The 11403-nt window shown below is 32.9% G+C and overlaps 2 protein-coding genes across 2 annotated transcripts; one reads left to right on the top strand and one right to left on the bottom strand.

The window, feature by feature from the left end:
• Positions 1-248: 248 nt before the first annotated feature.
• Positions 249-1681, bottom strand: LOC111055879 (ATP-dependent (S)-NAD(P)H-hydrate dehydratase). The gene has a single exon (XM_022343183.2). It carries the CDS (start codon positions 1396-1398, stop codon positions 370-372), a length of 1029 nt encoding a protein of 342 aa, XP_022198875.2. The 5' UTR covers positions 1399-1681; the 3' UTR covers positions 249-369.
• Positions 1682-5952: 4271 nt separating this feature from the next.
• On the top strand, positions 5953-6990 carry LOC111055880 (survival motor neuron protein). Its single transcript, XM_022343184.2, has one exon. It carries the CDS (start codon positions 6303-6305, stop codon positions 6879-6881), a length of 579 nt encoding a protein of 192 aa, XP_022198876.2. The 5' UTR covers positions 5953-6302; the 3' UTR covers positions 6882-6990.
• Positions 6991-11403: the final 4413 nt, after the last annotated feature.

Here is an 11403-nt window from a genome sequence, read left to right as displayed (position 1 = left end):
AGAGGACTGTATAACAGTCCTCTCTGGTCGTAGGCCTCGAATGTCGTCGGTCTCGACTGTCGCGCCCCCAACTGGATCACTGCCAACTGAACTATTACGGTACAGTATGTGTTTTGATTTTTTTAATGCCATCGATCTCACAATATTGTGGATAATGGATGAAGCAGAAGGTATTAAAGCTATATCGGTTGGTATTAGCTGGAGATTATTGAATGACAGCATGCAAGGCATTAAAACTAGAAAACTTCTCAATTTCTTAAACAGTATATTTTCTAAAAATTGGAGATTGTATTAAACAATAGACATTTTTTAAAAATTACTGTCTACTATTGTATTTCATTACTATTACTATCAGCAACATTGTTGGGATCAGTTTTTTGTTTTATTCTCATTTAATAATTCATTTGTGACAGGAATAATTTTATCAATCATATCAGTAACAATCATACCTCTTCCATTATCCATAAATGCTAATTTGTTACAGCTTCGAACTATAGAACTAGCAGCATAGCTTGCTATTAATTCGGCTGGAATGTTCGTATTAGGTAATATTGAATTACCTCTGATTTTAACCCAAGCAGCAAAGGCAGTCAAAATTCCAGAAAGCATGTCTCCTTGGCCTCCACACCGCCTTGGAGAACCTTCAACACTGCATTTGACGATTTGGCCATTATTGGCCATGAGATCAATGAAACCTTTTAAATTTATTGTAACATTGTTTCCCAGACCCTTGGGTAATGCGGTTAAGAGATGTTCTTCAGTGTCTTCTTCTGTCACATTTAAAATACTTCTAGCCAAAAATTTAAACTCCACAACATTTGGAGTAATGTAAATATTACCTTCATAATTCTGCATTAATTGGGGATGTTGCGAAAGAAAAAACAGTCCGTCTGCATCAAAAATTAAGGGAATTGCTAAATTATTGCACTCAAGATGATTTATAACTTGTACCAATGTTTTAGAAACATATTCATGTCGTCCCAAACCGGGTCCAATCAGGAGAGCATGGAGTCTATTGAGCCAAGGTGTTATTTTATCTATAGCATTCTGGTCATCAAGATACGGCAAAACCATAAGTTCTGGGCTGTATGATTTTATTGCTTGAGCAGCAGCAGTTGCACAAAATATGTACACAAGATCTACACCAGTTCGAAGTGCACTGTAACCAGCATAATACGGTGCACCAGTAAATTCAATGGAACCTCCAAAAACACCTATTCTTCCGCAAGAACCTTTATGATTTTCAAAGCCTAGAATTGGTAGAAGCGATCTTGCCGCTTTAATCAAGTCTTTATCAACTACTCCCTTGTTTAATTGTTCTGGAATGGATCTGGACATTTTCCTGATAAGCGGATAACCTACTTTTAATAACTTAATCACTTGTAAATGGACAATCATCAATAAATAAGTCAAGCTAACTTTTGAGACTATAACATTAAGTTGGTGGATTACAATTATAAAAAACTGTAATAAATCGACTTAGCCTAATGTAAAAAATTATATTATTATTTTGAATCTTGAATTGAGGTTAGAAAAATGAGTATGAACATTGGAAAGAGATTAGAAATCTAAATAGGAGAGTACCAATCTGGTAAAGACCAGCTGATTGCGTGCCGGCAAGATCCCACTCATATCGTCAAATAAATCTGAATTTTTAAAAGATGAAAGAAAAAATTAGTTTTTGGCTTTTAAATGGCATTAGGCTATTTTGATGTCCAACATGTTTTGATTATTTGAAATGTCCAACATACAACAGCGCCCAGTACTCGTCATCTCAAAGAACGTTACTTTCAGAGAACTCATTAAATGAAACCATTACATGACCATGCGCATATCAGTGCTCTATAAGGTTAAGATGTCTTTGTGATAGGACAGAATTTCAGCGCTCCAGTAGGTAGGAGCGCTACTATAGTGAGGTCCACGTTATAATGGTAGTGCACGATTGACAATAGTGTTGCTATCCTTGTCTAGCATGCAACAAAACAGATTATTCTATTATACATATATAGGATTTCTATTTTTCTATTATTTTTAGCTATTATTGTTTGTAAATCTGATCTTAGTTATGAAAGCAAAGTTTAGAATCAAATTATGAAAATATTCAATTTATTGATGAATTTAATTAATTTGAATGAAATTGATTATTTTATCAAAGGAATTCAAATTACTATCAGATCAAATTTAATGAGATCAATTGCTTAACAGCTGTGTACAGTCAGTGGCAAAATGGAGTCAATTTGGCAACGTTGTTCTCTTATCTTCCTTCACTGCCATTATAACGTGGACCTCACTATAATTATAGTATGACCTTAAGACCTTAATAAGGTAGTCTTATAGATCTAGTATGGACCTTACATTGCCGATCCACAATCTTGTCAATGTCTTCTATAGATAGCTGATACAGGTATTTTGATGTAATATTAACTGTTCATTCTTGTTTAAAATAATAAATTATATTTTATTAAGCAAGAAATTATATTTTTTTATAATGAATTTTCACAATAAAAATGAAATATTCTGTTCATTAATTATTTATTTTACATTGTTAAAAGACAATCTGGAAACAGAGCAAAGCAGGAAAGAGATAGCGCTATCTGCTTTGTTAGTTGAATGATAGACAAGGATAGCAATGCCATTGCTAATCAAATTCTCCCATTATGACGTGGACCTCAATAATAATAAAATTTTTTATTATAAATCAAATACATGAATTATACATAAAATAAGTTTTTTTTATTAATTATATATTTAATGTTAAATAAATAATAAATATTATTTATAGTCATTATTTATTTATATGAAAATATATAAATAGTAAATTACAGAGTGTTCTAAAAAGGGTGCCCATACGTCAGGGCGTGATTCCTCTCATCAAAAGAAGGAAAAAAGTTCTAATTAATATAGGTCCGAAAATGCTTAGTTACAAAGTTTCCAGTCCTGTAGCGTAAGTTATTTTGTAATGTCCAGAAATTTTTAAGGTAGGGTAAACTAGCCCACGTTGGGACACTTCAAATTGTGGGAAATTAGTGAGTGTTAGGCTGGCAAGAACTGTGTTGTTTTATCAGCTGTTCATAGCCTTATTCACAGACAATAATTTCAGGTGTAGCACCAGTCGTTATTAAAAAAAAAATTGAAAACACATTATTGTACTATTATTTTTAATCCAGTTATTCTGTCTAGAACAAAGCCATGATGACCATCTGCCCACCTTGGGACACTTCAATCATATGGTATGCTCCTATTACAATGATGAGCATCGCTTATGAATCTTATTTTACTTGAAGTAGGCTACAGATCAATGAAATAAATTATAAGTGAATATGATATTAAGATTATAACCTGTAACGTAGCTTCAGAGGCAATGATTCAAACACACTTGAAAAATTTCCAAATAATATATTTATACTATTAATATTTATAATGAAATGTGAATAAAAATATGTTTTCAATAAATTAACAAAAACATAATGAATTGCTTATTTTTAATTTGATGTTTTAACCTGGGCAAGGGGTCCCATTGTGGGCCAATCTCAAGCCCCAGTTGGGACACTCCCAAAAAAAAATGTTTTTGCAATAAAAAAATCAATTGAAAATCAATGCAGTTGCAATCTTCAAATATGAAAGTGTAAGCAAATACAATAAATATAGAATTCAAAAAATGAGGATTTTTTTATTTTTATCCAAGTTATACAAATTATGGATGTAGAAATTAAATTTTCTACAAGTTCTGTGAAAAATATTTTTGTTCATTGTACACTTAACATACTAGTAAATCCGCTTGAAGGAACTTGTTTTTCTGGACCAAGTTTTGCGTATTTCGTCACATATCAAATTACTGTAGCTAAAGTTCTGGAAACGGTTTTATTCGATTTTTCAGTTCATTTCACATTAAGTAAGCTAAATTGTACATCTTAATTAACAGCCAACAAATACCCGCATAGGGCTTCGTTTCAGCAGGGAAACTGAAATCTTCCATTCTGTAAAACTTGGTAACCAAGCATTCTTGGACCTATGTTAATTGTAACTTTTTTCTTGTTTTGATGTGAGGAATCACGCCTTGACATATGGGCACCTTTTTTCAGAACACTCTGTATATTAACAAAATCCCTGATTTTAAAATTAGAATTATCAAATAATTTTCAAATTATACTTCAAGTATGATTTTGCCATAAACAAGCAAAAACTCAACCAGCCCTAGCCAGTCTTCCTATCTTCAAAAGAAGATTGTTTAGAATCGAGGGAATTTGTGAATTTCTTTTGAGCCACAAGAGTATGTATGTATTGACAATAAATCATGAATTTTATTAATCAGCAATTAATCAAATCCATTGGCAATAAATCAAGAATTGATATCAATTAAAATAATAACAGTGAACTTTTTTTTTAGCTTTTTATCAATGTGAAACTTCTACCACTTATTTTATAATAGGGGGTTTTGGTAGGGAATGTAGAACTGGCACATTACATTTAGCACGTACCTAAACACTGAGCTCAATAAAACTGAAAGTTATAGTGATTGAGACAGCAATTTTTTTTCCTAGTTCATTTACCTGAATTACCTCTGTCTTCACCAATGCCAGCAGAGTGGGATAGGTTGCGTTATATGAATTAAATAAATATGTATAGTACATAATAACCTAACTAAAAAATCAAGATGGTAGCCTGACTAGACCAAGCCCAGTAGGACACCCTCAAAAAATGCATCTACTGAGTTGAAAGGGTGATATGCAAGCCACGACTCAAGTTGGGACCAACTGCTGACAAGGAAAATCCTTTCACACATCTGGCAGACTCGCAGGGCCAAGACAGGGAATGCATCACGTGTCCTGCTTGAGAGCCGGCAGAAAGACACATTCAATAGACATCTGTGTCTTGTATTGTGGTAATGGCTGTCACTTCTTGTGTACTAAACTTCCCAAGAGACTTTCATGCACAAACACAGCACGCAAGTACACATAATGACTATTATACATGATCATTATTCCAGTGGAGAGGTCTGCAATGATCCAAGTATCCACTTGGAATCTTGGATACTACTCTGATACTTGGATATTTACTTCCTCTACTTGAAGGAAGAGAGAAAATTAATAGTTGAGAGTCATTTCCACTATATAGAGTGGCATGAAGGAATGGAATGCAGAAAATAATATATAAACAACTGACTATAATGTAAACATCTAAAAGTCTATTTTCCACTACATTGGCATGTGATTACCGGCGGAATGTAGAAACAAACCTGTTTTTATTACATGGGGACATGTTCTGATGACTATCAAAAGTTATAAAACTGTAAAATTTGTATTTTTGCTTTAGAATATGGTTTTCTATTTTCGCTAGTACTCCCCCTCACCACTATACAAATCTCAAAATACCTGAAGAATCTTGTTCACAATTAATAATTGTACTTTCACATGATATGTGATTTTCATCATTACTCTATAATGCTTCAAGTTGTAAAGAGTGAAAGTAGTAAGTTTCCATAATTTTCAAAAATACCTTGAAACATATCCCTTTTTTGAAATTTCTAGCTCCAAAACCAGAAATCTTAGAGCTCTGCGGGATTAATCGATTCATTAAACATTTTATTTTATTCAATTTTGTACAGAATGTTTTTCTGATAAAACTGAACACCTCTGGTTTTTCAAAAAAAAAATGGAAAAAAGTCCCAAAATTTGGGAGTTTTAGGGGTTTTTTTTGGTTAAGCAGCCCTATGGCGTGTCAGAAAGTTTCAGATTTGCATTCAGTGCCCCAAAATACATATATAAAACAGACGAGAAAAATTTTTTCCGGGCTGTTTTCTGAAAAATGATCATTTGACTGGATTATTTTATTTAATCCTGTTCTACCCTCTGCTTCGAGCAGCTGAGAGCTGTCAATGTTTCCGACGGAGAAATGTTTCGGCTACCACTTCTCAGTGGTGTGGGAACTCTGGCGACTCTATTTACTGTTATGACTCTGTGACTCCATTATAGTGCACACTGCACTCTGTTCATTCCTGTCTATGCTAATATTATTTTTCAATTTTCAAATTAGAATAGAAAATTTAGGTTATATATTGTTTTTGTTTTGTTATTCCAGTTGAGAACCACGAGGTAGATAACCATAAAATAACTTGATTTGTGTTTGGACTTTATATAATAATTATTGTTCCTGAGCTTTAGTATTGCAACATTTTATCTCATTTTTAATCTATTATATTTTTACGACACTTCGTTTTATCGTTCTCAAAGTGATTATTTCTGTGAATAAAGTGTGTTATCTTTACATCGGTAATTTAATTATATTTTCGTGGCTCTAACGATATGAACATCCAAATGAGTGAAGAATTAATGGAGATTTGGGACGATTCTTCAATAGATAAGACTTTTGATGAAGCAATGAGTAAAGCTAAAGAAAAGATTATGATGAAGTTAAAGTATGCCGGTTCCGAAAAAGTGCATTCAAAAAACATTAATAAGATCAGTTGGAAGGAAGGTGATTATTGTCGGGCTGTGTACTGTGATGGAGTTGAATATGAAGCAGAAATATTGGACATATCAAGAAATCAGTGCATCATCAAGTACTTTGGTTATGGTAATCAACAAACAGTGGATGTCAAAGAATTACTAGTGTCTCATGGAAGTAAAGCTAGAGAAGACCAATGTAGAATTTCCGCTAACATTGATGAACAATTTAATAATATTGACAATTTTAAAAAAACTGAACACTTTGAAATGAGACTTCCGGGTATTCCACCAACTGTACCTCAACATGTTTTGAAAGAAACTAGCTTTGATGAATCAGAAAGTTTGTCTGCAATGTTGATGTCGTGGTACATGTCTGGTTATCACGCCGGCTATTACCAGGGGTTGATGGCATCAAAGAATAAAGGTAATAATTAGAGACTAATAACAAACAATGTAATTGAATTAATCTTTCTCCTGTTGTAATAGATGGGCTTATCACAACTCAGTAATCAGTCAATATTTACGAATTAATTATTGTAACAAATAAATGGGATGATGGGCGATCGACGCCATCACCATATGTAACAAATAAAAGAATAAAGAGAAATGACCAGTCTAACGAAAAGATTATAAGTGTTTTGTTATGAGTTATTTCATCATCTATTTATGTTCTTCACATTAATGTGATTTATTCAAATAATCAATTCGTTAGTAGGCCTACTGATCGATTGTATTCTTCTTAGTGGTTAGTGCCTCTACTCGATGCTTGGTAAAGCACACTACCAAAAATTATAGGATCTTTAAATTTGTGGATAATTGAATGAATTAATCCCCAGATTCCTCCAAATCGTATGGGTTTCGATCAATTCATTCAATTACCTCACAGGAACAGGAACGCCTCCACCAGTGTCTTTTTTTTATATGAAGAAAAAAAAACACAAAAAAACTTGGAAATTTTGATAATAAAAATTTTGACTCACACAAGGTGTTTGAATTTTTGAAATAGGATGAAAATAGAAGAAGTAAGAATTGGAAAAGTAATTTAGTTTTTATTGACACAAAGTTCTTATCAATTTTGAACAATATTTAAAAGATACAAAAGGTTGAAAATCGGTAATACGGATGATTAAACAAAACAAATCTTATTTTAAACAATTACGCCCTTTCTTATGAAACCGTTGGCTTATATTTAATTATCTAAAATGAAATTGATTTTATTTAAGAATTTAAATTTATTAAAAAAAATATGTTGAGGAAAACGTTCTATTATTGTTGTTATTATTATTATTATTATTATTATTTGAGATATTACTGTTTAAAAGGATGACAATGAATTTTGAAAGAAAAATTAAAGAAAAAGAAACTTACAGAAAATATGGAACTGACTCTCCTGGGTAAACCTGGACTCGTGGTCGATACCGCAGTTGAACGAGAAGTGAGTGAGTCTTTTTTAGGAATGAAAATTTTGTCAGCGCAACTGCTGAGTTTGTATAAGTTCTTAGCCAATGGCGTGGAAGCTTTGCTAAGACATTTTTATTGAATAGAACGTTTTCCTCTCTTGCTCTGCAGTTCAAGATGAAAATGAATTTGTTTAAATTATACTATATTTTATAACATTTAAAATAATTGAAAGTACTGTATTTTATTAAAAAAAATTATAATTAAATTATTTTTGAGACACGGTTCTGTCACTATCGTGACATGTCCCCTCCCCTAGGGGAAGAGCCGACCCTGGCTCTACAAGTGCAAAGCAAGAGACAATTATTGAACAATAATTCACAATACACATTCTGATTGAGAGTATAACATAATAATTACATTAACAGTTCATTAAATCAATATGGTAACATAAATTTGATAAATTCCTTCTTTCTTGTCAATAGTTTATTCAGTAATAATCATCTTGGTCGTGGTAGCTTGAATATAGATATTTTTTCTTTTACATTTATAGAATTTAAAAAAAAAAATGTTATTCAAAGAATTCAATAAAACTATGCTTACTCTTCTCGTTAAAATACAGAGAAGATACATCAGGCCAGATTACCCGGCGCCTCCACCAAATGTAACAAATAAATGGGATGATGGGCGATCGACGCCTTCACCATATGTAACAAATAAAAGAATAAAGAGAAATGACCAGTCTAACGAAAAGATTATAAGTGTTTTGTTATGAGTTATTTCATCATCTATTTATGTTCTTCACATTAATGTGATTTATTCAAATAATCAATTCGTTAGTAGGCCTACTGATCGATTGTATTCTTCTTAGTGGTTAGTGCCTCTACTCGATGCTTGGTAAAGCACACTACCAAAAATTATAGGATCTTTAAATTTGTGGATAATTGAATGAATTAATCCCCAGATTCCTCCAAATCGTATGGGTTTCGATCAATTCATTCAATTACCTCACAGGAACAGGAACGCCTCCACCAGTGTCTTTTTTTTAATATTAAGAAAAAAAAACACAAAAACTTGGAAATTTTGATAATAAAAATTTTGACTCACACAAGGTGTTTGAATTTTTGAAATAGGATGAAAATAGAAGAAGTAAGAATTGGAAAAGTAATTTAGTTTTTATTGACACAAAGTTCTTATCAATTTTGAACAATATTTAAAAAGATACAAAAGGTTGAAAATCGGTAATACGGATGATTAAACAAAACAAATCTTATTTTAAACAATTACGCCCTTTCTTATGAAACCGTTGGCTTATATTTAATTATCTAAAATGAAATTGATTTTATTTAAGAATTTAAATTTATTAAAAAAAATATGTTGAGGAAAACGTTCTATTATTGTTGTTATTATTATATTATTATTATTATTTGAGATATTACTGTTTAAAAGGATGACAATGAATTTTGAAAGAAAAATTAAAGAAAAAGAAACTTACAGAAAATATGGAACTGACTCTCCTGGGTAAACCTGGACTCGTGGTCGATACCGCAGTTGAACGAGAAGTGAGTGAGTCTTTTTTAGGAATGAAAATTTTGTCAGCGCAACTGCTGAGTTTGTATAAGTTCTTAGCCAATGGCGTGGAAGCTTTGCTAAGACATTTTTATTGAATAGAACGTTTTCCTCTCTTGCTCTGCAGTTCAAGATGAAAATGAATTTGTTTAAATTATACTATATTTTATAACATTTAAAATAATTGAAAGTACTGTATTTTATTAAAAAAAATTATAATTAAATTATTTTTGAGACACGGTTCTGTCACTATCGTGACATTATTTATTATAGTAAGAAGATATTATTGTAAAAAAAAAACAATAGACATGTACAGTAATATCGGATTCACCTGCCCACTTAGAATATACATGCTATGAAAGAAGCCTACCTTGTTTAACTCTGCTCAAACAAATAATAAATCTTGTTACTGTCTATCAATGCTGGATATTCACATATGAGTCCTACCTTGTTTAACTCTGCTCAAACAAATAATAAATCTTGTTACTGTCTATCAATGCTGGATATTCACATGAGTCCTGTTCAGTAAAAATATTCTTACTATTCGTTGTAATAGGACTATTCCCACTCAGCCCAGCTGAGCGAGTAGGAATAATCCCATTAGAATCTTGGGAATAATATTTTCACTGAACTGGACACGAGCACTAATACTGTTTGTTATGTGGGAATCCAGCTATAAGGAGCATAACCTACTTTTAAAATTCACATTACAAGCAGATATGTTACTGTACCTACTAAGTTACTATGTAAAATAACGTATTGGTACAGGTACTTTGAAGGTTCTAGCATGCTAATAGTTCATTTCAGTTATTAGACCCCTACGGATACATAATGAAAAACATAAAAAAAGAAAAACCTGCTGATAAAATGAATTTTTAAACCAAACGGAGGCAAAATAAAAACAACCCAACAAGATAGATTAAAAAATACCAAGCTAAGCTGCTGTCCAACATGAAAAACTCACGTATTGAGCACAAATCTTAACAAGCTTCTTCAAGTCCTCCGAAACTTTCCAGCTGATAGATTCCTAGCCACCACTGTACTGGTAGCTTGTAGAGCCTGGTAGATGGGTCAAGCTTGTTCGATTCTGCCTTTGATAAGTTTCATCCAGTCCTAGTCTTATATGAGTGAATGCTCTGTCTGGTTACAAGCTCTCCCACATTTGCAAAAAGTGTAAACAATTTAGAGCGAGAAGACTGAGAATCTTCTCTCTTACAAAGACGACAAAAGGGAAGCCTCCCATCATTACAATGGTTCCTCAAGTCTATCTTCTGAATGTGTAGAACTCGTATCACATCTGTGGCTCCACCCCAAAGCTTAAGGCAATACAAAAATACACTAAAGAAACAACAAAAATAATAGTCCTTAAAACGCAGGAGCAGAGATGTAAGTTGCTGAGCAGGAATATCACCCTGCTCTGGACCAAGCCACACGGGACTTTTTTTCAGTCGACATGACAGGATAGGAAACTCTCCGGATTGGCTACTGCAGTTGAGGCGGTTTTTCATTCGGCACGACAGAATAGGAAACTCTCCGGATTGGCTAATTTGGTTGAGCTTCCTGTCCTGTCTTTCTGGCCAAAAAAACTTTGGTGTGGTCCTTAAGGTGCTATTCCTTAGCTGCGTCTCGACACGCGTGGATGGAGCCGCCACATATAGAGCACATAACCTTTAAATTCATTAGATTCGATAATTCATTGAATATGAATCGTAAAAGCAATATAGTAATCAACATTTCTAATTCATCTGCCGCCATAATGTTCATTTAACATAAAAATCCAATGAGTCATCGAGTCTAATGAATTTATAGGTTATGTGCGCCAGTGGTGGTGGCTCTAACCATGCGTCTCCAGACGCACGCCTCTAGACGCCGCTAAGGAATTGTATGTCAATGTGGTCAGCCCAAGGCAGTTTCCTGTCCAGGACAGGAACAACGAGTTTCCTGTACAGGAAAAGATTTCTGAGTTTCCTGTCCAGGAAAGAAACACTGA

Source organism: Nilaparvata lugens, chromosome 1 (assembly GCF_014356525.2).
Source record: "Nilaparvata lugens isolate BPH chromosome 1, ASM1435652v1, whole genome shotgun sequence".
NCBI classification, from domain to species: Eukaryota; Metazoa; Arthropoda; class Insecta; order Hemiptera; family Delphacidae; genus Nilaparvata; species Nilaparvata lugens.
The sequence above is the reverse complement of the archived record's forward strand: the minus strand, read 5'-3'. Positions and strand labels throughout refer to the sequence as shown.

Bases quoted from the DNA above. Each gene is read 5' to 3' on its own strand.
- LOC111055879 (XM_022343183.2), bottom strand. From the start codon at position 1,398: ATGATTGTCCATTTACAAGTGATTAAGTTATTAAAAGTAGGTTATCCG.
- LOC111055880 (XM_022343184.2), top strand. From the start codon at position 6,303: ATGAACATCCAAATGAGTGAAGAATTAATGGAGATTTGGGACGATTCT.